The 25,588-nt window shown below is 45.8% G+C and overlaps 1 protein-coding gene across 2 annotated transcripts; it reads left to right on the top strand.

The window, feature by feature from the left end:
* Positions 1–1,031: 1,031 nt before the first annotated feature.
* ERLIN2 (ER lipid raft associated 2) lies at positions 1,032–24,253 on the top strand. 2 transcript variants are annotated; one of them, XM_054017731.1, is made up of 12 exons: positions 1,032–1,099; positions 2,740–2,861; positions 4,308–4,389; positions 5,358–5,404; positions 6,982–7,043; positions 8,309–8,434; positions 11,055–11,128; positions 11,411–11,469; positions 15,067–15,158; positions 16,161–16,250; positions 19,852–19,931; positions 20,981–24,253. In XM_054017731.1, the coding sequence occupies exons 2-12, from the start codon at positions 2,755–2,757 to the stop codon at positions 21,161–21,163; spliced, it is 1,002 nt and encodes a 333-aa protein (XP_053873706.1). In that variant the 5' UTR covers positions 1,032–1,099; positions 2,740–2,754; the 3' UTR covers positions 21,164–24,253. The 2 variants fall into 2 exon arrangements, with proteins under 2 accessions (XP_053873706.1, XP_053873708.1); XM_054017733.1 differs by lacking the exon at positions 1,032–1,099 and adding an exon at positions 1,370–1,711.
* The last annotated feature ends 1,335 nt before the right edge of the window (positions 24,254–25,588 follow it).

Genomic DNA, 25,588 nt, shown 5'->3' with positions numbered 1-25,588 from the left:
ACTTTTCTTATTATTACGCCTCAGTCTGGCCAAACGTGCATCTGAATAGGGAACAGATTTTTTAAATCACCTACAGATTTGTCAAACCAGGAATCAGAGAGGCAAAGAATTTGTGACATGATCTAACAGCCACTGCGCAGCTTGAGATTGACACTGGATTAGTGTCAGTCAGGTGGAGTTCAGGAGTTTTTGATTTCCAAAGAAACTTGCTGAAATCTTTCCCATGCAGAGGGAAAATTAAGGCAGGTAGAATAGAAATGTATCCATCTCAGCCTCACTGTGGGATAAAGGCTTCTCCGGCACTGCCCCTGTCCAACTATCTAACTCCCCCCCATTGCTGCTAGCCCCTTTGCAGGGCAAAGGTCTCTTTAGTCTGCTCCTGCCCATCCCTCCCTCCCTGACATTTTGAACCCCCTGGCATAGGACCATGGTAGAGTGACCAGATGTCCCGATTTTGAGGTCTTTTTCTTATATAGGCTCCTATTACCACCCCCACCCCACCCATGTCCCGATTTTTCACATTTGCTGTCTGGTAACCCTAGATCATGGCAAACTGATGGCCACACAGCAAGTGAGCATCAGAGCCAGGAAAAGGACACAGGAGTCTGGGGCTACATAGTGAATCGGTGTGGGAGCACAGAATAGGGCCCAGGAGTCTGGGCTACACGGTGAGTCAGTGTGGGAGCCAGGAAAAGGACCCAGGAATCCAGAGCTGCACAGTGGGTTGGTGTGGGAGCCAGGCCCAGGAACAGGACCCAGGAGTCCGGGGGCTGCACGGAGGGTCGGTGTGGGAGCCAGGAAAAGGACCCAGGAATCCAGAGCTGCACAGTGGGTTGGTGTGGGAGCCAGGCCCAGGAACAGGACCCAGGAGTCCGGGGGCTGCACGGAGGGTCGGTGTGGGAGCCAGGAACAGGACCCAGGCGCCCTCCCCCGCATTGGCAGGCAGGCACTGACTCCACGCAGGCGGGAGTGAGTCTCTGGCGCCCCCTGGCGGAGCCGCCGCTGGAACTGCAGGCTCGCGGGGCCGGGGGCGGCGCGCAGCGATGATGGTATGTAGCAGTGTCACCGCGGCGACACCCGGAAGTTGCTGCAGCAGGCGGTGAGTGCGGGAACCCTCCCTCCCTCCCACCACCTCCGGGCGAGGTTCCGGCCCCCGCCCCGCCGGGCCAACCCCCCCTTGCTCCCCGAGGGGCTGTCCCGTTCCCCTCCCGCCCCAGGGCCTACCCCGGCCCCCACCCACCCTGGGGATCCCGGCCCCCTGTCCCACAGCGCCACCCGCCAACCCAGCCCGGCTCCCACTCATTCTTAGGGGACCCCTCCGGCCCCACGGACCCCTTCCCCTTGCAGCGCCCCTCCACACCTGGCTGGACTCTCTCTCTCCAGCCCCCCGCCGCTGCCCCCAAGGCTGGGACCGGCGCCCCCTTTCTCCTCAGGGCTCACTCCCCCCGGGGTCTCAGCCCCCACGGGGGGAAGGCTCATGTGAGCACAGCTCCTCCTGGAGTTCGCTGTCTGAGGTTTCCCTTGTGGCTGCTCCATCCCCAGGGGCAGGCAGTGGTTTATGGTCCCAGATTGGTAACAGAAGACACTCAGGCAGTCTTAGAAATTGTACAGCCCCCTGTCAGGCAGGCACCGCACAGGTGAAAAGGCAGAGAAGGGAAGGTCCCTTCCCCAGTGTAATTTATAATCTAGCCCAAGACCAAAGACTGAGTAGGTAGGGAACAGTGCGGCTGGGAGGGGAGGGAAGGAGGTGACAGCAGCTTGGATTGGGTATTAGGGTTCCTTTTAATGCCTGAGGGTATGAGCTACTTAATAGGCCAATATCTTTGTCCTTGTGTTTGTGGTTATGAATTATGCCCCATGTCTATAGCATGGCTCAAAGCCTTCCCCAGGAAAGGAAAGAGTCGTGGTGCTTTTTGTATGACATCTAAGGATTTACGGTTCTGTCTAAAGAACCTTTCCTTAAGATCATATGCACTTCCATGTGTGCTCTTCCTGACATTTACAAATAGTAAAGAATGGTTTGTTGGGAAATAACATGCAATTACCATTCTGTGGGTGCAGGTCACAATGATAGTGGCAGAGCTGCACTCGCTGCTTCATTCGGCAGCCTGTGTAATTTGAGGCAAGAGGCCGCCTCTCCTGTTGAGGGGCATGTGTAACTCCTGGAGTTAATGTGCCCACATCAAACAAACTGTGTGCACCAAGAATCTTCTAGTCCACTTGTGCATGTTGCTACTATAGCAAAACAGCTGTAAACTCTGTGGAGACTGGAGAATCAGATACCTACACTAATAATGTGAGGTGGAGGTTGTACTAGACTCTTGGCTTTCTGGTTCCTTTAACTATACCCCAAGTGCACTGGTAGGGGATGTCTTAAAACTAATATTTTAGTAAATCTAAACAAAAAGAGAGAGAGAGCTGAGATGTTGTCCAGTGGCTAGAGCAGGAGAGTTGGAGTCAGGACTTCTGAGTTCAGTTCCCAGCTCTACTACAGATTCACTCTGTGACAACAGGCATGTGAGTTCGCTGCCTCAGTTTCCCTATTTATAAAATGGGAGTAAAACCTACCTCCCGGGAATACCTGAGGGGCTTAATTTTTGTGACGCACTTTGAGATCCTCTGCTGGAAGGATAGTTATTATTAGATCCAGTGTTAGTATTAGGCTAAGTACATTTAATTAAATATTTCTCAGTTTGCCTCAGTCTCTGATCTCATGTGCTCTACGTTCCCTTTCCCCAGGCTGAGCTCTCAGGGATGGCCCAACTAGGTGCGATAGCAGCGCTGTCTGTTAGTTTTCTGGCTGCAACTCTCTTCTCTGCAGTACACAAAATTGAAGAAGGACATATTGGCGTTTATTATAGGTAAGACATGCATCTGGAATATTGTTTGGGTTCACAGTATTTTGAAACCACTATCCAATGGCTTCCCCATCAGATGCCAATATTCTGTCAAAGGGGGGTGGAGTTGGGGAAAGACGTAGTTTGTGGTCCCAGATTGATAACAGAAGACACTGAGGCAGTCTTAAAAATTATCAGTAATTCCACTTTAGTACGAAATATCTTGTGACTCATCCTCCTTCACCTGGATGTAAAGTCTGAGTTAGAGCTTCTGTGTTTTCCCCAGAAGAGTTGATGACACCCCATAACCCAGATATTGAAATAAGGATTGCAGCTCTCTGCTCTGCTTCAGGTGCTTGTGATGATATCAGCTGTGTTAGGAGAGAAACAGAAGTTCAAGTTATGGTCTTGGCTGGCTGGCAGGTGAAGGAGGGACTGACTATGGAGTGAGTGATGTTGGTGAAAGGTGCAGACCTGACAGCCATGAGGATTTAAGTCCTCTGTTCATCCTCAGATAAGATACAGCATTGGCAGCGCCAACTTCCCTGCTAATAGACATGCCCTGACCTAAAGGGACCATCTCTATGTGTGACAAAAAGTAATTCAGCCGCCATGGCTTATTCAACCCTTTGCACCACTGCTGAACCTGCCAACAAGGGGGCCGATTAGTGACAAATGTACTGGCATGTTTTTGTGATGTGGACACCGGTCCATTGGGGACTGGATTGAGGGACCTCCCACCAACCCATTCCACATAGGCTACTGAACAGCTGTTGGATGGTAACAACTTTTGATTACTATCAACCTAGGCTGGATTTGAACTGGTGACCTGGAGGTGAAAGGTCCAAATCCCATGGCACTGATTTTCAACTGTTTAGTCTTAAAATATATTTAGTCCGTCTCCATTTGTTTTCTGAGACAAGCAGGCTCTCCAGCTGCTTTGGGTTATTTGTGTCATTAGGGTTTGTTAATTGCTATGGTGCTTTTCTCATGTTTTGATCATAACTTTGAAAAGGTTTTGAAATCCAGAATCATAATGCTGTGTGTCTGACTCTTCGCTAGCTGGTGACTTTTCATATCCTAACTGGCAATTGAATGTGACTTGTGACAGAGCAAAACCAACCCCCCACAACCACAGGGAACAACTTTTCCTTTCTTATAAAAGACAGGAAGAGCTTGTATGGTTTTAGTATTTGCTCATTATCTAAAATGTCTTCAGTATGTTGTGAATTCAGGGTACACAAACTGTATCAAGGACTTAAATTAAAGGAGAAAAGTGTCCAAGCACAGATGACAAATACACATATATTTGCAGATATTTGTCTGTGTTTGGAAGTGACAAGATTGTCAGTTTATTTATCTTTTCAGTGCATCTAATCTTTAATGCTTCCGTGCCTTCCTATAGTCAAAGTGTCTGCGGATACTTGGGAATAAACTGTGTACCATTCTTCTTTGTTTCTTCTCCTGCAGAGGTGGCGCATTGCTGACTTCCACCAGTGGACCTGGCTTCCACCTTATGCTCCCCTTTATAACCTCCTACAAATCTGTGCAGGTATTTTTGCATTTGTCTGCTTACATTAGTGTTTTCCCACCAAATTGGTCAGAAAATGCTGCATTTGGGACATCACAATCTTTTCCAGGGAAACAGCCTGTGATGTTGCTAGCACAAGACTGATGATGACACTTTCAGGAACCTCCCAGAGGAGAATCTAGGCAGGAGAGGGAAATTCCCTTATGCTCAGTATGAGCCTGATGCAGTGTTCACTGAAGTCGGTGGGAGTTGGTCAGACTCTACCTACAAAAAGGGTGAAAATGGCCTATGTGCAGAGGACCAGTGCAAGGGTTATGTACCACTTAAAGCCCCGTGGGTACATAAGGCTTGTTTTGGACCTCTGCATGGGGCCATTTTCCCCCAGAGCAGAAAGGGACATAGAAACCCTGCACTGTAAATAGACTTTTGCATTACATTCTCCCTTTTTGTAGTTCCTCCTACTCCAACCTCGGGTAGATATAACAGACTGCTGCAAGGTTTGCATCACTGGAGTTGCCCCAGGCCTGCTCAGAACTTTCTGGTTTTTTTCCCCATTATTTTTCTCTTGGGATTGTACATCTTTCTTTTCCCCAGTTTTTCTTTCAAGCAGGGGAATAAACATTCTGAAGTAGGGACTTGGAACCTGTCCAGTAAACTTGCAGGCTAGATCACTGGCAAACGCACTCAGAGAGTTATGCAGTGATGCATTCTTTCTGTTGAGCAACCTTTGGACAAGTGGCTTTCAGGTTTATCCCTAGAGCTGACAAGCACTGGACAGCAAATGGTGGAAGAATCAATAGAAGCAGATTTAGTTCTAGCTTTTGCAGTTCCCCAGGCTATTCCAGGACGAAGGGGTGATATAATGAGGAACCTGAGAGATGATACTCTGTAAGATGGCAGGAAAGCTGCTGAAAAACAAAGGAACTACATAACTCTTGTACTGTAAGCAGGCTGGCTCTTAACTGGATCTTTGTTCTCTCTCTCTCCAGACTACATTGCAGACAGATGAGGTGAAAAATGTTCCTTGTGGTACCAGGTGAGATGTCAGACCATCATCTGGCACAGCAATCAAGTTACACCAGTTTTTCTTCTTCGTTTCTTCCCATGCTGAATCATAGCTTGCAGTACTTGAATGTACTTTGCCCTTTGTTCCTGTTAGCAGGCTGGTCAGATGCTTTCGTGACCTGCCCCTGAATTGGATCCTATGTTTTCAGGAAGCTCCAACATACCTTAACATTTGTTGCTTTATTGTAGCTGCATGTTTGGTGTGTTTTAGTTTGTTCTTAGTATGAAAATAATAACACTCTGCTCTTAGTGTTACACCACTTCAGAATAACATACCGTAAATAATGCGACTGTTTAATAGTAACAACGAGAGAGAACTTCCTATAACTTTACAGTTTTCTTAAAGTCTACTGATTTGATTCATCCCTGGCAAAAAAAAAGACTTCTGCTGGTATAAACCAGGATGTAAGGCTCCCAGTAGCAGAAAGTCAATCAGGGTATAGGTTGTGGTGACTACAGCTTCCCTCTACTGATAGCCTATATTAGCTCATCAAGCCTGAAAATTGTGTTGTGCTGACTGGGGCAGGGCCATGGACAGGGCAGGCAGGGAATGTGCTGTTTTAGAGCCTCCACTCTGCAGCCTCAGCTGGTGGGGCTTCTGCAGAGTGTCAGGTAGAAGCTGACTCTGGCTTCCCACAGTGCTGCCCTGGGGAAGGTGGCAGTGCAAATACCCTACCCTCTCCAGGGCATGAATGTCCTCATGGGTGTGACTGCTCTTGTCTCTAGGCTTGAGAGGGGACCTTGGTCTCCATGGCCTGATTCTTGGCCTACTTAAATTTCAAGTGAGGTTAGACTGCATTACGATTGGCTTCAGAGCCCTTTCCCTGTCTAATCCTTTACGTAGCACCATCTCTCCATGGTTCTAAAATCCTGAGCCTCACATGCTCTCTGTGAAGCAGGTTTTATCCCCATTTTGCCAGTGGGAAAATAAAGGCACAAAGAGTTTAAGTGACTCATGTGAAGTGTCAAGAGAGTCAAAGAACTAAGGAAAGGATTCAGGAGTCCAGAGACCCCGGTGCACTCTAACCACTAGACCTGCTCCTCCCAAACTAGAACCCATTATTCCTAGCTTACACGTAGCTAAATCCAGAGTAAACTGGGCCATTGTTCTTGGGGTTCCCCCGAAACCTTCCACTTGGATTTGCTGTAAGTGCAGGCCCACCACTATGAATTACTGATACAAAGGTTGTGAAGTGTCCCTTTCAGTCCACTAGAGGGTGTTGTCTCCATGACAGACAACATCAGGAGGGACCAATGTGGCAGTTGCATGATCAGCCTCTAGCAAATTGTGAAATAAGAATTTGCTTTTATGAATGGGTTCAGATGCAGGGTTGTGTTGCTGGGAGCTCTGTTCTCTGCCCCCCCATCCTAGTCTCCTTTAAGTGCTGAATAATTATGGATAAGCAGTGGCTTGTTCTAGAAGAGCCAGTACTCCATACATCTTACACCCACCCCAGACCCTGGCTGTATCCCTGAACAGCTTTATTTAGTTCTGAATGTTACACTTGAATGTTACATCCTCCTTTGATTTTTCTTTTCCTTTCACAGTGGGGGAGTGATGATTTATTTTGACAGGATCGAGGTGGTGAATTTCCTGATCCAAGGTGCTGGTGAGTTATCTCTGCCAATGAGTCTGCACGGCTACAGTATGAAGGACTGTCAGTCACATCTGAGCATTAGCACGGCTTTTGCCTTCTGAAAGCTCCTTATGTTCCTGCTAATGCAGCATAGGGTTGAGAAATCATATCTGCTTGTGCAGTGTTGGATTTTGGAGGCCAGAAGAGCCATAGAAATTCAGCAGTGTCCCCTTTAAAGCCCTCTGCTCTTTGGGCGTAAACACTTAAAATTAAGTTTAAACTTAAAAGACACAGAACCAGTTTTACTATTTTTTTTATATATTTCTCTGTGTTTTATTCTCACTGACATGTTCGTATTACTTACTACCACTGATACACTCATTTTTCTAGTACCTTTCATTGTAATATCTATAATGCCTATCAGATGATTATTATTTACATCATAGTAGCCCCTATAAATCCCAGTGGTGGTGTGCTAGGCACTGTCATGAAGCGCTAACAATCTAAATAGGCAAAGGGTGGGAGAAAGGGGTACAGAATACGATCAGAGGATTGACATGTCAGACACAGATTAAGTGATCTGAGCACCTCTCACTCGAAATATGTCACAAACTGATGTATAGAGTCCCACTGAAATGCAGCCACCTCTGGGGTGGCGTGCAACAGCCATCTAGCATGTTGGAAAAGAGTGGAATGAGGGGATACATTGGCCAAGAACATCAGGGCAAACCTCTCTGCTTGTGAATACACTGGTGGGATCACAAAAATTCCTGGTGAGTGGGACAGAACCAGACCGTTTTAGGTCCCATTGATTAAAAGTAAATCCATGTACAGCTTTGGGCCTGGGGGCTTCTTCCTGCTCTGAGAGTCTCACAAATTGCTATGTACGTGCCCAAATTCACTAATCCACATATCGTATTGTTCAGACACATAATCCTTGTCTTACCGCTTCTCAGCAAAGATTTAATAGCAGATGTTGTAGAAAGGTCTGGTGTTACTAAGACTTCATTATGTTTACAAAGCATATGACAGAACATTGGTTAGTACATTATGAAGTATTAGCATCAATAATTAAACCTTCCCTGTCAAAATAAATGAACAAAGTGCGCTTCTGCAGTGCAGAGATCTTCTTTCCATTTTGTTCATTCGCTAGTGGCAAGGCTCCAGGCATTGGCAGTGAGTTGCCCCCAGTGACTAGTACAGATGTGTCAGGCTCCCATTGCATGTATCCCAGGTGGAGCCCGACTCGAGACCACCACCACGCTAGTCTCCTAATGCAAACCTCTCTTTCTCACCAGTGTATGACATAGTGAAGAACTACACAGCAGACTATGACAAAGCACTCATCTTCAACAAGATTCACCATGAGCTGAACCAGTTCTGCAGTGTTCATACTCTTCAGGAAGTCTACATTGAGCTGTTTGGTGAGCCCCATCTCTGCCCTGGGTCACTAACTTTTACAGATGAATTGTCACATTCACCCAAACCTAACAACATCTACTGTTGCTTCAGCAAGGTTTTCTGCTGCTACCACATAAAATCTAGTAGTACACAATCAGAGCCTCCTTTAGGCCCCTCTCCATAACTGATGGGATTCTGATGAGATCACTCCAGTAGCTGTTCTGTTCGTGACCAGGGTTGGTTCAGTTTTATTAGTTCTAGTTACACGTACCTACACATACACGTACTTACACTACCTCCAGAAGTATAAGGAATGTGTAACTATAATTAAACTGAACCAATCCTGGTCACAAACAGAGCAGCTGATTGTCCTAGCGAAGGTGTGGAAGCTTCATCAGGTAGATGCTCTGTTTAGCTAACCCTTGCAAAATAGTCATGGGAAATTTACCAGCCCAATCACAAAAAATATAAACGAGAGCTTGGTCGCCTGTCAAGAAATGTTACTCATTCAGGGAAAGCAAAATGCTGTATGGTAAGTTTATATCTCGGTTCTACTAAAGCAGCTATTACCATACTACCTAGGGATGCCATGTGGTGTTCGAGAATAGGGGAATCTCTCAGGATGGGACAGATGCTCCTCCATTCTAGACTGCAGGTCATCTTAAAACTAGATTGTGCAGAGACTAGGAGAACCTGATTATTCTCAGGATGAATTTTTCTTTTGAAATTGTGAGAATGTCTTTGCAATACTTATCTCAAGCTGGAGCCCAATCTCACTGTGTGGCATTTGCACAGACACCCTGCATGCTCGTCCTTGAGACTCCATGATCTGTTCTTCCTATCGGCTGTGTGATAGGAAGCTAATCATTAACTACTGTATCTGAACTGCACTTTTTAAGGCACTGAGAGAGCCCTGTTTTGACCGTGCACTGCTACAAAATATAGCATTGGGACTTGGTTCTATAGAGAAACAGGAGGGGAATTTTCAGAAAGTATATTCATTCTTCACCCATAGATGTCTCCAGATGACATCAGCAGCTGCTGACGACAGTAGCTAAAAAAAGACTAAAGTAAACTGATTTGCACTGAAGGAAGAGTCTGTGTAAATTTATATGCACTCCTGTTTCTTAAATGTTTCTGTCTGAGCAGGATGCTTTTTGGCTGAGGAGTTAGAAATGGGGTGCAGCCCATTGAATACAGACCTACGTCATGATTCCCTGCCTCCACATCTGGAGGCAGGTGCAGGAAACTGAAAACAGCTGTTTCCTAAACTCCTGGCTGAACTGTGTTTTGAATGTGAATTCCAGACACCCAAACAGGGACAAGGCTAATAACAGAGGGAGTGAGCCTGGATCACTTTCAGGGCTGTTAATTTTTTATTTTCCTGTTGCATTTCTCAGCAGGCCCCAATGGAACATACAACCTTCCTTGGAGCTTTCATTGCAGCAGGGCTTTGAATTCTTTATTTCCTTTTGAAATTCTCCAGCTACACTGAAGTTAATTCCTACCCACTGAGCCAAGTGGATTTGCTGATGAAAATGTGTCCAGCCTATTAAACTAGCAAATGTGACCTTTCACCTTTCTCTCGTTCTGTCTCTTGCTGGCACACATTCAGCCCGGGTAGATCAAGGCCTGGCTAGGCCAGGTTTTAAATTACTGGGACTGCTCCAGGACCCGTTTGGAATGATAACATTGGTGGACATTGGTTAAAATAGCTCAGAATTTACTTGCACACACACCATGCTTGTGAGCATTTCCTGTGAGTACTCACTGGAGGCTTGTGGCATCCCTGAGTTCCTCTAACCCAGAAATAGAGGTCAGGAAGGATCCAGATCCCCTGTTGCTTGAGGACTCCGGACACTGCAGGAAACTTGCCAAGCAGTGTACACCCACCTGATCTTGTAACATGACACCGGCTCAGTGCTCAGAGAAAGGTGCAAGACCCTCGAGGTCCCTGGTGATATGATGTCCTGGAATAATATTCCTTCCCTGGTTCTGAATTTGTCAGTCAGATGTGCCCTGTGCTTCTGAGTGGTAGGCACAGTGGATAAGGATCCAATCCGAGTTATCCCTTGAGATACTGCCAGTTGCCTGAGTAATTGTCCATTTATTCCCAGTAATGTGGATTCTGAGAATACCTCCCGGGTCCATAAATCCCAAAGGTATATTACTGGAGCTGTGGAAGGTTGCAGGAGTTTGTAAATCCCCTTTTTTTCAAGATATTGTTGGTGCAAGTTCACCATCATGACAGACCACCCACCCGCTATTCGTCCTCCCCACCCCACACCAATTACGGTATTTTGGTTTCACTGCCAGTTTTGTCTGGTCTTGCATCTTGCTTGTGATACCATCTTGTTTTGCTTGTGTTCAGCCTGAACATTTAAATCAAACCTGATTTACTGAACGGCTTCAGGACCTGGCTCAAGATTGGGATTTTATTGGGGAAAAAAAAAGTGCGCACACACACACACAGGTGTCTCTTGATTTCCCCTATGGGATGAGTAGCCTGTGTGTATCTAACCTCAACTTGTGTTTCGCTTCCAAGAGTGCTAAATCAAAGCCTATCCTGAATAACTCCACAGATGATCTGAGAGCCAAATGCCTTGTGTGTTCTTTAACCATGTCTCACTTTTTTGATATCAGATCAGATTGATGAAAACCTTAAACTGGCTTTGCAGCAGGACCTGACCACCATGGCTCCTGGACTCATTATACAGGTAATCAGGGTCCCACCTGGGCTGTACAAGGTGCTGGTCATGGGGAGGACAGTCACATCTGGTACAGAAATGCTTACGAGATTGGGTGTGCAGTGCTGGGCAGGGATGGAGAGCTGTATGTCATTTCTGGAAAACTGCTCTACCAACTACACTCCATGTTGAGTTCCTTGAGGCAACGAATTACCTTTGGCCCAATTTTAAGTCCCACACTTTTGTTGCCAGTGTTTTGGTTGCTCGCGGCGTGTTGTCTGTTTGTCTACCTTCTATTCGTTGTCTTTCCAGGCGGTCCGCGTTACGAAGCCAAACATTCCAGAAACAATTCGGAGGAATTATGAACTCATGTAAGTGCCTGGGACTCTCACCTTTGTGTTACCAAAGTGAATTTGTCATCCAGACTAATATGTTTTCATAGTATGCTGTGATCTCAGTGCCCTCTACCAGGCATGCTCTTTTAGCCTCATGGAGGCAACCTAGTGACCGAGGATGTGGAAAAAGCTAATGTACTCAATGATTTTTTTGCCTCTGTCTTCACGAACAAGGTCAGCTCCCAGATTGCTGCACTGGGCAGTACAGCATGGGGAGAAGGTGACCAGCCCTCTGTGGAGAAAGAAGTGGTTTGGGACTATTTAGAAAAACTGGACGTGCACAAGTCCATGGGGCCGGATGCGCTGCATCCGAGGGTGCTAAAGGAGTTGGCGGGTGAGATTGCAGAGCCATTAGCCATTATTTTTGAAAACTCATGGCGATCGGGGGAGGTCCCGGATGACTGGAAAAAGGCTAATGTAGTGCCCATCTTTAAAAAAGGGAAGGAGGAGGATCCAGGGAACTACAGGCCAGTCAGCCTCACCTCAGTCCCTGGAAAAATCATGGAGCAGGTCCTCAAGGAATCAATTATGAAACATTTAGAGGAGAGGAAAGTGATCAGGAACAGTCAGCATGGATTCACGAAGGGGAAGTCGTGCCTGACTAACCTAATTGCCTTCTATGATGAGATAACTGGCTCTCTGGATGAGGGGAAAGCAGTGGACGTGTTATTCCTTGACTTTAGCAAAGCTTTTGGTACGGTCTCCCACAGTATTCTTGCCGCCAAGTTAAAGAAGTATGGGCTGGATGAATGGACTATAAGGTGGATAGAAAGCTGACTAGATCGTCGGGCTCAACGGGTAGTGATCAATGGCTCCATGTCTAGTTGGCAGCCGGTTTCAAGCGGAGTGCCCCAAGGGTCAGTCCTGGGGCCGGTTTTGTTTAATATCTTTATTAATGATCTGGAGGATGGTGTGGACTGCACTCTCAGCAAGTTTGCAGATGACACTAAAGTAGGAGGCATGGTAGATACACTAGAGGGTAGGGATCGGATACAGAGGGACCTAGACAAATTAGAGGATTGGGCCAAAAAAAACCTGATGAGGTTCAACAAGCACAAGTGCAGAGTCCTGCACTTAGGACGGAAGAATCCCATGCACTGCTACAGACTAGGGACCGAATGGCTAGGTAGCAGTTCTGCAGAAAAGGACCTAGGGGTCACAGTGGACGAGAAGCTGGATATGAGTCAACAGTGTGCTCTTGTTGCCAAGAAGGCTAACTGCATTTTGGGCTGTATAAGTAGGGACATTGCCAGCAGATCGAGGAACGTGATCGTTCCCCTTTATTCGACATTGGTGAGGCCTCATCTGGAATACTGTGTCCAGTTTTGGGCCCCACACTACAAGAAGGATGTGGAAAAATTGGAAAGAGTCCAGCAGAGGGCAACAAAAATGATTAGGGGTCTGGAGCACATGACTTATGAGGAGAGGCTGCGGGAACTGGGATTGTTTAGTCTCCAGAAGAGAAGAATGAGGGGGGATTTGATAGCAGCCTTCAACTACCTGAAGGGGGGTTTCAAAGAGGATGGAGCTCGGCTGTTCTCAGTGGTGGCAGATGACAGAACAAGGAGCAATGGTCTCAAGTTGCAGTGGGGGAGGTCCAGGTTGGATATTAGGAAAAGCTATTTCACTAAGAGGGTGGTGAAACACTGGAATGCGTTACCTAGGGAGGTGGTGGAGTCTCCTTCCTTGGAGGTTTTTAAGGCCTGGCTTGACAAAGCCCTGGCTGGGATGATTTAGTTGGGAATTGGTCCTGCTTTGAGCAGGGGGTTGGACTAGATGACCTCTTGAGGTTCCTTCCAACCCTGATATTCTATGATTCTATGCTTCATTGCCATGGGCGGGAGGCCCAAGTGATGGGAATGGCATCATGCAAGCATGCCTCCACTGTTGGGAAGGTTTTCTGTATTTTGTGTGTGTGCAGGCATTTGGGTGGCAAAAGTGGTTCCTTTGGGGGCCTGTTGATCTTGACACTGTGCCTTCAAGGCTTTATATAAGGGCCTCTTGGTGAGTGTGCACGAATGGCAGGGTGGATAAATTCTACCCGTAATCCTGCTGTTTGAATGGCGATGAAGAAATTGTTGATACGACAGGCTGGAGACTTCACAAAGCTTTGAAATAACTTGTTTTAATAACACTTGACGATATGATCCTGTTGTTTCAACATTTTCTAAACCAGCAGCCTGCCTTGCACTGACCATTCAGAAACACACAGGTTCTCTGAGCACTTTGCCACCAAAGAGGGTGTAATCAAAAAAGGTCTTCCTTTCTCCCCGAATCCTCTCCCAAGCCCGTGTCCCTAGCCCCAGAAGTCCAGATAGCTTGTGTGTGATGGGGCCCAATATGGAGAGTCCTTATTTCTACAATCAGCCCATTTTTATCTCTGTCGCTATAAATACAGCACGGTGTGTGGTGTACTTTGGAGAGTGGTAGTTCTTCAGGCCTGACTGCTGCTCCTTGAGCTGTTTTTGAAATGGTTGAAATTTTAGGAGAAAACATGATGGTGGTAATTCAAAAGAGAATGTTCTTTAATTTCACTTCGTTCTTAGGAGGCAGTAGGACCGTGGGGGGTGAGAGAGATACGGAGCCATTTTACTAAGTAAAAAAAAGTAGCATTTGATCCTGCACGTACACCTCCCAAAGCTATTTACTTACAAATGGAAAAGCAATTTCAAAGTGAGACATGGAAAACTTATAGCTATGGCTATGTTGAAGGCTAAGGTTTTTTATATAGCTTCACTTCCTGCTTTATGTTCCTAATTTAATAATTTGATACCTCCACTAACAGTAACTTTATATGCATGTATCCCAGTAATTAGTGCATATATCCTCTTTAACAGGGGTCGGCAACGTTGGCACGCGGCTCGCCAGGGTAAGCACCCTGGTGGGCCGGGCCGGTTTTATTTACCTGCTTACGCGGCAGGTTTGGCTGATCGCGGCCCCCACTGGCCGCGGTTCACCGTCCTGGCCAATGGGGGCAGCGGGAAGCGGCACGGACGAGGGATGTGCTGGTCGCGGCTTTCCGCTGCCCCCATTGGCCCGGGACGGCGAACCGCGGCCAGTGGGGGCCACGATCGGCCAAACCTGCTGCGTCAGCAGGTAAATAAAACTGGCCCGGCCCGCCAGGGTGCTTACCCTGGCGAGCCGTATGCCGAACGTTGCTAACCCCTGCTCTATAAACTGCCCTCCACTGGAGGGTGATATGATCACTGGAGCAGCTCTGATTCCCCCAGCAGAGGGCAGCAGTACACATTCCATACTGTGTGATCATGCAAAAGTAGTACCTTTACTTGTGGGAGAGGGGAGGGCTTTTTATTTATCGGGTCAGAAAAATGGAGTGGGGTCTTTGTCTATGCAATTAGGAAGGTAGAGTGTGAGCGTATGCATTGTTCTGTCCACTACCTGCCCCTGAAAATGCACTCCGGAGAGAGAATCTACCCAGTATCATGCGTGCGGGTAGCAGTGGGACAAGCGTGGAAGCCGTGGCTGTCACCTAAGGAGGATGGCTGCACTTCTGAGAACTCCTATCCTGTGTGGTCGCTGCAGTTCTACATCTGGTTTGTTCTGGCTCACTAGGGAGAGCGAGAAGACAAAGCTGCTGATTGCGGCTCAGAAGCAGAAGGTCGTGGAGAAGGAAGCAGAGACGGAGAGGAAGAAGGCCCTGATTGGTCTGTATATGCATCTCCCATAGATGTGGCTGGTTGGGAAACTTTCCAGATGTGGGTGGGTGTCTAACCCAAACACCTCTCCGGAAGTACATGCAGCACAGGTGCCACGGCTGGGTCTTGTGCGAGCAGCAGTGTAGTGGCTCTAAGAGATTTTAAATAAGGCGACCATAAACAAGATGAACATTGGCTGTTTATATGAAGTGGGAAGGGGCAGAGACTGAAGTTTGGGGAGGGTGAGAGAAGCTCTAGCACATCTCTAGTCGAGCTGGTTCTGTCCAGAGTCTGTCAACAGCAAGCACAGTGACAGCCATAACTGCACCGCTGAATGTATGAACTAAAGGATTCGCTGTGAATTTCTGTACTGTAAAATTCTGTGTTTGGATTAAATGTGCAGTCACAGGTTCCTGTGATTAAGTCTATTTTAAAATGAGTTCCCCCTAATTTGGGCTGCTGCCGGGAGTTCTTTGAACAGCTCGGTATCTTGTAGATAAGGACACTGAAAATGCAAGTGTTCTTTCTGCTTGATACCCATCTCTTACTCATGTAAAGCCTCCAGCACAGCTCTGGACTTTTCAGATGGTTTTCCTGTGCTTGCTTTGCCTACAAACGTCCCTTGATGTGACGCCGAACCTCTTGGGGGCTGAAAATGTCTGCATGGGTATGTCCACACTGCAGTCTGAGGTGTATGTGCAGCATGTGTAAACATACCTAAGGTAGGTTTAATCTAGCTAACTGGGGCATCAATAGCAGTGAAGCCATGGCAGCATAGGCTAGCCGCCCAAGTACGTACCCCGGCTCCCTGGTGGCTTCACTGATATTGGGACCTGAACTAGCTAGATCAAAGCTAGCTCACATGGGTCTACACCTACTGCAGTTGTACCTCCAGTTGCAGTGTAGATCTACCCTATAAGGATTGGGTTTGCCAGAGGAGTATTGCTTCTGTGGGAAAGGAGCTTGGATCATAACTCTTTGGGCATCGAGATGTTTCCTTTACTGCTGCAGAGGCAGAAAAAATTGCCCAAGTGGCCGAAATAACGTACGGACAGAAGGTGATGGAAAAGGAAACGGAGAAGAAAATTTCAGAGATTGAAGGTGAGCAACAACCTTTCCAATAAACAAATTTATTTGTGCTTCTTCTTGGAAGATTTCAAAGCACATCACAGATATTTTAGTTAGTCCTCACGATACTGCTATGAGGTGGGGCAGTATTATCCCTATTTCTCTTATCAGTAAACTGAGGCACAGAGCGAGCATGTGAGTTGGCCAAAGTCTAACCACAACACGGCTGAGCCCCTGTGTGAAAGTATAGAGGCCTTTCCTATTGAACCCTGGTGTATGGTTGATGCGATAACCTTTCATGTGACCCTCAAAATGCATTGCAACTTTCAAAACTTATTTGTCTGCATGCTCAGATTCTTCCTTCATTTCACACTGGAGCGCTTGGAGGGACTAGGTCAATTGGGAGAGTAGGACGTGTTTGCTCTGGCAAATGTACCACGGTTGGAGAGCCCCAAACAAACTCCAAGACACTTGTCGCTGCAGCACAGGAGGCAGACAGTGTGATTGTCAACAGTATTGCAGGAGCCAGCACTGCAGACTCCCCCTGTTCCCACAGAGATTTGTTACCACCACTACAGTGTGTGGGACACACCTAAGAACCAGACAGAGCATCTTCCAGAAGCGAGAATATGCTAGAACTTCATTAGGAAATCCTCTCAGGGTGGGATACTGCCATGCCATTCCATTCAGGCACCCACAGTATTCCATGGAAGTTTACATCTGCCCCTCTTTCTTCAGAATTTTTCTAAAATGTGGACACCTGTCAGGAGTTTTCAGTAAACATAGCTCTAGATTTTTGGTCTAGTCAAAAGGGAAAAAAAAAAAAGGCCAATTCTGAGATAAGCAGAGACCTGCCTTGCAGCTTTCAAGATCCAAAGATCAAGGTAGGTGTGTGGAGAGGTGATGGTGTTTGGGGGAGGGGGGGGGGGAAGGAAGGAAGGGCGGGAATCTCCCTAGGCTAAACAAGTGAGTGTTCTCTTTAAGCATTATCAGCAGTAAACAATTCCTATATTCTGTCTTCTCCTGTCATGGATTCCTGCATTATTTACACCCATCTGGAGTTGCTTTTGTTTCCTTTGGGAGCCAATGTTGACTAGGGGCAGGAATAGAAGCATTTCCTTGCAAATTATCTCTCTAATAATTTTTCTTTTCCAAGGCGATGGTTCTGAGTGCTTTATAGGAGCTTGAGCTCTTAACTGAGAGGGCTTTTTCCCCATGCAGTGCCTTGTGTCAGGCAAATTCCAGGACAAGAAAAGGGCTCTGCCTCTCTGGCTCAGAGCTGCAAGGCCCGATTTCCAATTATGTTCATTATAGGCCCTGTCAAGCTTTGCAGAAGCCCACTGAGGAGCCAATTAGAGTTTTACAGATCAGCAGCTTCTCATTAAGAAGTTCCCAGCAGAACTACGATAGTTTTTATTTCTTATGAATACATGTCACCAGGTGCCAGGCCTTCGCTCCTGTTCCATATCAGGCAGTGGCCCGTGCGTCCTGCAGGCAGGGACTTTCTGCCCTGCGTCAGCCCTTCCAGCTGCTCTTACTGAGTCGGCAGAGCTGTTCTCATTAGTTGGCCAAATGGAGCGAAGCCTCGATTCCCAACCTTCCAGCTGCTGGTATTGTTTTTAAATGTGGACGTTCTCCCTATTGGTGGAGATAAAGGAATGGTTTATCCAGTTGTTTGCTTTGAAAGAACTTGAATAGGACCCCAGTGCACTCTGACAAGCTTGCATTGGGGAATGTTATTGCTTGCTGAGTTGGGTGCTGTCAAGGCTTCTTCCCCACTCTGAACTTTAGGGTACAGATGTGGGGGCCTGCATGAAAACTTTTAAGCTTAACTACCAGCTTAGATCTGGTCCGCTGCCACTACTCCCAATGTGCTAATTCCCTTCCCTGGGTAGCCTTGAGAGACTCTTCACCAATTCTCTGGTGAATATAGATCCAAACCCCTTGGATCTTAAAACAAGGAGAAATTAACCATCCCCCCCTCCTCTCTCCCACCAACTCCTGGTGGATCAAGATCCAACCCCCTTGGATCTAAAAAAACAGGGAAAATCAATCAGGTTCTTAAAAAGAAGGCTTTTAATTAAAGAAAAAAGTAAAAATCATCTTTGTAAAATCAGGATGGAAAATAACTTTACAGGGTAATCAGACTTAAAGAGCCCAGAGGAATCCCCTCTAGCCTTAGGTTCAAAGTTACAGCAAACAGAGGTAAACACCCTAGTAAAAAGGTACATTTACAAGTTGAGAAAACAAAGATAAAACTAACGCGCCTTGCCTGGCTGTTTACTTACAAGTTTGAAATATGAGAGACTTGTTCAGAAAGATTTGGAGAGCCTGGATTGATGTCTGGTCCCTCTTAGTCCCAAGAGCGAACAACCACCAAAACAAAGAGCACAAACAAAAGCCTTCCCCCCACCAAGATTTGAAAGTATCTTGTCCCCTTATTGGTTCTTTGGATCAGGTGTCAGCCAGGTTACCTGAGCTTCTTAATCCTTTACAGGTAAAAGGATTTTGGAGTCTCTGGCCAGGAGGGATTTTATAGTATTGTACACAGGATGGCTGCTACCCTTCCCTTTATAGTTATGACAGGTGCCGTAAAACAGACCATGAATATCCAGGGAACATAGTGGACCATCTGGGGGGAGGGATAGCTCAGTGGTTTGAGCATTGGCCTGCTAAACCCAGGGTTGTGAGTTCAATCCTTGAGGGGGCCACTTGGGAATCTGGGGCAAAATCAGTACTTGGTCCTGCTAGTGAAGGCAGGGGGCTGGACTTGATGACCTTTCAAGGTCCCTTCCAGTTCTAGGAGATGGGATATCTCCATTATTTATACAGAGAAGCCTGGCTTTACAGACTGCGCCAGTGTAACATTAGTGTTCATTAAATATGGTTAACCACAAAAAGTCAGGGAAAAGGAAGAATGCAATAGGCAGTAGGGAAGTGTTGGTTTCTTTAGATGACCTTTATAAAATGTTTCATCTTGTATCCCTGCCTGATACTGACGGGAGGAGCTTCTCTAAGACTTGAGCACTCAGCATCTTGCAGGATCAAACCCTTTGTTTGCCGAGCTCTTGAAATCCTAGAAAAAGCCACATCTAAGAGCCCATCAAGGGGCGTCAGTTTAAGGGTTAAAGATCCCCTGGCCTTTACACAAGAATTGGGGATGTTAGCCCCAGTGTCCTGGCCAAATTCCAGTTTGGGTAATTACATTCGCTACCTAAAATTCCCCCTGTGGTTTCAGTTTGGTGGGGTGTTCTTTATGTCCTGTCCAGATGTGGCGTGTAGGATTGCTGCCTGCTGTTCTGTAGTGAGATAGCTGCCTTGCTTTTTCCCAAGAGATGGCTGCATTTTGGAGGAGAGTGAAGAGATTAGCCATTTGCCTCTCTTGCAGGGGAAGCATTGGTGTATAATCATCCCATTACATTTCAGGTGTGGGGAGAGACTGTAGCTTCTGACCCTATTTCTTCCCCCATGGTCCAGGTGTGCCACCCATAGTTCAGAAGTGGTGTTGATACCCTGGCAGTGTGTGGATGCTACTGTAAATACAAAGATGGGTCCAAATGTGGAGCACATTTAACAAGTTACAGCAGCTGCATGCTCTCTTGTGTTTAAATGGCTGCCGTGGTTTTCCTTACAGATGGTGCATTCCTTGCTAGGGAGAAGGCAAAAGCTGACGCCGAATGCTACACTGCCATGAAGATAGCAGAGGCTAACAAGGTATTTATTGGTACTTTGTCATGGACCAGGTCCCATTGTGCTAGGCATGGTACAAACAGAACAAGAAGATGGTCCATGTGTCGAAGAGCTTATAGTTGGTTTAAAAAAAAAAAAAAAAACAGCTGTGATGATGACTCCCTGCTACATGTACAAAATGAATGTAGTTACTGAAAATCAGGCCAGACTGATGTGGGCTCTCTTTGAACAGTGTTCACATTAGTATTTTGGTGGCATTCGCTCTGGAGGACTGTTAATCATGAGACTAGAATGGCACTTTGTCCAGGATGGGCAGGAATGGTGTCCCTAGCCCCGTTTTCCAGAAGCTGGGAATGAACGACGGGATGGATCACTTGATGATTACCTGTTCTATTCATTCCCGCTGGGGCACCTGGTACTGGCCACTGTTGGAAGACAGGCTACTGGGCTAGATGGACCTTTGGTCTGACCCAGTCTGGCCGTTCTTATGTTCTGTAAATATGAATCTGTCCAGAGGAAGCCTAAATGTGCTGGCTTGTGCTCTGTGGAGGCCGTTCTGTTAAATGCTTCTGAGACCAAGGCTCCCTCTCTAGAGAAAGCTGGAGCTGCAGCACTTCTATGTGATGCTAGCTCTGCTACAGCCAGAAAGTTTTAACTAATGCTTTGTGTGCCACCTGGCAAACTTCTTGCACAAATGGAGCAGGTCTCTAGGGTATGCTTGTTATGAGAAGATGTGATTACAGGCCAGATCAGAATCATGCTGCTATTATGCATGGAATTCATCAATCTAGCGGAGCCGTGAACCTGTTGGGGAGCAGCAAGTGGGAGGAGAAGAAATCAAATGGACAAAACTCTCGGGTGTAGAGTTAGAGGGATCACTGCCAACAGCAAATACCAGAAGGGAACATTGTTTTTGCTGGTGTTTCTTTAAATAGGAAAAAGATGGGTATTCATGTCTTCAGGTGTCTGCCAGGTACACTAGTGCTCTGGAAAAATGGTACCCTATATGATCACAACAAAAGCTTGTTAGTAAATCTGGATGGCTGTTGATGTTCTGTTTTCTCTTCATGCAGCTAAAACTAACTCCTGAGTACTTGCAGCTGATGAAATACAAAGCTATTGCATCAAACAGCAAAATCTATTTTGGCAAAGATATTCCCAACATGTTCATGGACCACACGGGGAGCAAGCCTGCAGAGGGACTGGTGGAAGAGATGAGAGGAGAGAATTGGGCCGCTGCCGCTGAGGATTTGTGAAACCATTTTATAACACCTAATGACCTTTCAAAATTTCTGTTTATTTTTTAACAGATGAAACAAACTGAGAAGTTGGTTTCCCCTTTTGATTTTTTCACTGTTCTGTGCTGAAACAGATGAGCCAGACTTAACCCTCTCAACCTTTTGTCTAGAAATCAGTTTAGACACAAATACTTTGATATTCACAGGCCATTTTTTGGTTACTTCTCAAGAGCCAGGTTCAGCTCTGCACCGTATCTTGACTCCTCCCTTTTGGAGGCTTGGTTATTCTGGAGCAGGGGGAGAATCCGGCAGATTTCCAGCAGGATGATTTGTTGTGTGGTTAGGTTGATTAAATGAAACTTTGTGTTCTGCATGAGCAGTTATAGCAATTGGGATAGGGGAGGCAATGCCCTTCTTTGCTGCTGGAAGCTGTCGTTTCTTTTGTTGGAGATTTACATTACTTTTTTTTTTTTTTTTTTGAGCCCTATGAAAGAGACAAAGGTGCTAGGATTTCTGTACACTACATATTCCAGCTTAAGCAAGGCAGGACGGATGTGGTGGCAGAGCTTGTTAATTTCCATGTCCTGAGATCAGTGTTTTTGCATTGTCCATATTTTGTAGAGGATAAGGAGGTTCTAAATTCTGTAATTCTCTTTCTAGAAAATCATCTGTAAAAGTGGTACAACCGGGTCAGGGTTGAGGTGCTCTGGTGGGGGCAGTGTGACTATACTCTGTTCCTGTTCTCTGGCTAAATGGGACATCAGTCTCCCAAGATGCCAACATATGGTACCTTTCACAAACATCAAGTTGACTTTTAGGAAAAGTAGCTTACAAAAACGATGAATCACTCAGACCCCCGTCTTGCAAACACTTTTGCAGGTGAGTAACTGTGCTCAAGTGAATGGTCTCATTGACTTATCATCTCCATAAGTGTTTGTAGGATTGGGGCCTACGTTTGAAATAGCCCAGCATGGTTCAGTGGCTGCCATACATTATCAGGAAGAGAATGTTCAGACAAGTTGAAGTGAATGGCTAATTTAAACCTCATGTAGGCATTTTGATTCACGTTTAGCAGGGGCATACAAAACACAGTATTGTATAGTCACTGGGAGAGACAGGTGCCCCCTTGTCTTCAGACAATTCAGAGAGCACAATTTCTTCTTCTCCCTCCTTCCCTCCCCCCCCCCCGAATGATGATGTAATACATGTGGTCCATTAAGGTGCAATTTGATTTGTTTTTAAGTCTTCAAGTATGCAGCTGTGAAGAGTCCATAGATTTTTATGATGGTGTGTGTGTGTGTGTGTGTGTGTGTGTGTATGTATATCTATAAATAGATATATATACACACACACACATAGATAGATAGATAGATAGCTATAGATATATATGCAAAATCAACTGGGGGGAAATAAAGGGCTTAGCATAATGGCAGGAGAGAACATCTATTCCCCCCAGGCCATCTCCTCTCACTTGGCAGGAAAGCCTGTTTATTAATCACTGTTTTATTTTGCAACCTACACACAGATACTTGGTGGCTCCAGCCTGAGTTCAAACACCGTTGTCAGTGGCCAGCTTATTTCATTTATAATCTGTTGTTCCTTATCCTGCCACATGCTGCCGTTGGTATTAGTGTGCTAAACTCATCAGAGTGCTCAACCTGTCTGGGTGTTTTTGTAACAACACGGCCCCAGTCAGATAGAAACGTGATGAATTTTTGCTGCTTCCAATATTTTTCGTATTCATTTTCTTTAAAATTTTCACAGCTTGAATGACTACTACTTTGCCTGTACTTGAAAATGTAAAATGAAAGCTGCCATCAGTTACTGCATGAGAAAACTGATAACTCGATTTGCGGTATAAGAAAAGCCTTTATCTCTTTCTATATATTTTTTTATTTACTGGAAAACCTGAGGTTTATAGCTTAAATTCAGATTCCAGACCAATGTACTACATTAGACAACACTGCAATAGAAAAATTAAATCACTACCCCAGCTCTCACATAACTAGCATTTGCGAATAGGATTCTGCATAGAGAATAGGAAGAGCGTGGGACGAGCAGAACTTTTCTTTTTTGGGGGGTGGGGTTGAGGTTTATACTGAGGGTGGTCTCACTCATTCAGGATTGTTTCACACTCATGGTAAAGATTTGCATCTAGTAACTAATGCATAGTTTTTATCAAACATTTTTTACTAGCAAAAAAAAAAAAAAAGCCAAAGTGTATTGAACCTTTTTATATGACTTTCATGTAAAACTATGTGGAATAAATAGGACTTTTTATACCATACAATTTCACTATAAAAGAATGAGGAAAAACACAGAAAAAGAAGTAGCCAATATTAGTACAACGTTAATTTAAAACACAATCTTACAACCTAATTATTCCACCTGTTACAGCTTAGGGTGTGTCTATACTGCAGCAGCGAGCATGCTGCCCTGCCCAGCTAGGCAGACTGGTGCTAGCTCAGCTTGAGCTAGTGCACTAAAAATAGCACTGTGGACATTGTAGCTTGTCCACACTGTTGTTTTTAGTTGCGCTAGCGTGAGTCTGTCTACCCGGGCTGGGAGGCTCGCTGCCTACTGCAGTGTAGAAATGGCCTTAGTTATTGCAGCTTGTGAGATGATAAAGTGAAATCTTAACATAATTGGGGGGGTTTTATCATAATTTAGCTAGAGCAAAGCTGACGCCATGACTTTCTCTGACAGACTGAATCCAGTGTTGGCGTCTGACACAGTTTCTCCATTGTTTTATACGTTTAACCTCTTTTTACCTTCCAGAGTAAATTTGCTACTATATTTGACTCTGTATTCCATCTCTTCCTTGCGAGAATAGTGACAGGATGTCAGCTGGGTTTCTTTTTTTTCTTTCTTTCCTGCATGCAAATTTGCAATGAGCATTTGAATGTTTAAAACCACTTGTTTAATGAAGGGACTACAAGGGGTATGTGAATGGTGAGGTTTGAGAATCCCTGATTGAGGCATGAAAATAACTGCGTTGGCAGAGGAAGTTCTGACCTGGGCAAGCATTGGAAGTAATGTCTTAGAATAAAAAAGCCGTTTTATTTTGCTATTTGTTATAATGACTGAATAAAAAGTTTTTCACTTGTAGCTTTAATATTTTTTCAAGCATGAATGAGCTGGAAACATATTGGTGTGTACCTGGACAAGGCGTGGGAGGGGAAAGAGTTCTACTCTGGTCCCTCAGCTTCACTGTGACAGTTCAGGCATCTGTGTGCAGAGCAGAAATGTACACACTGTGAGCATGCCGCCTGTACCAATGTGCAGAGTGACTTGACTTGAGTATAATTATTGGATGCCAGTGACAAATTTCTAGGACATGGAAGAGTTTGAGGGGAATAATTTTGTTCGTTAACATGGTTGTTTTACCTTTAACCTGACAGGGCAGCATGGTGTGTTTTTAGAGCAGCTGTGTAAACACTGTCATTGTTCTGAATATCAGAAGAGAGAGGAAGGCAGTTGCCTTGCATCAGAAGACAAATATTTTGGTTCAAGGTACCATGTGACTATCTTCCCATTAGATTTGAGGTGATAAAGACTGGGATCGTCACAGGACCCAGGGCAGTGGGGTATCCAATTCCTGCATAGAAATTCCTTTAGGCTCCCTTAACAATTCCAACTAGAATGTGCGATTGGTATTGTTTCAGCAGTGCTGTGAATGACCCCAGCCCTAAGTCCTTGCGCTGCGAAGCTTCATCACTTGCTCAGATCTGATACATGGGACAGTAATTGGGGCCTGGAAAGCTTTGGAGACAGGGAGGCTTAGTGAACTAAGTGTGCGTTTAATAACTTTTTTTCAGTACCTTTGGCTGTGCCCTAGAGCAGCCATTCCTCACCAAGGAGGGGCTCAGGCTCTGTGGACATGCAGTCCTGCCCTTCCTTGCTGGGACTGCCCATAAAGAGGCCAAAAGAAATTTTGTGATGTGGACATCAAGAGGCTAGACGGAGTCCTGCGGCTCTTTCCTAAAAAGCCTCTGATGGCAACGGCTGGGTGTAGTTGAAAGGGCCCTTGCATCTGAAGAAGTGAGGTTCTTACCCACGAAAGCTTATGCTCCCAATACTTATGTTAGTCTCAAAGGTGCCACAGGACCCTCTGTTGCTTTGAAAGGGCAGTGTCCCATTGTGAATACCTCTAAGCCATCCAGTCCTCAATGTTTTAACAATAAGAAATAACATTAACTCAGTTTCCCATCTGTAAAAAGGGCTAGTGATACCGTCCTCTGTAAAGCACTGTGGGGGGTGCACATGTAAAGCGCTGTGTAAGAGCCAGGTGTTGTTGTTACCCAAGAACCCCATAGGGTACAATAGGATGAGTCAGCCTCCCTGAATTAATTTTCTCTCTTCAGTTTCCTGTCAGAACAAAGGAGTAACCAAGCAACCAAATAGCTCAATTTGCTGTAATTTTTCTGAGTCACGAATGCAAAA

Source organism: Malaclemys terrapin, chromosome 2 (genome assembly GCF_027887155.1).
Source record: "Malaclemys terrapin pileata isolate rMalTer1 chromosome 2, rMalTer1.hap1, whole genome shotgun sequence".
In the NCBI taxonomy this organism is placed as follows: domain Eukaryota; kingdom Metazoa; phylum Chordata; order Testudines; family Emydidae; genus Malaclemys; species Malaclemys terrapin.
Note: the sequence above shows the minus strand (reverse complement) of the source record. Positions and strands in the feature narration are given on the sequence as shown.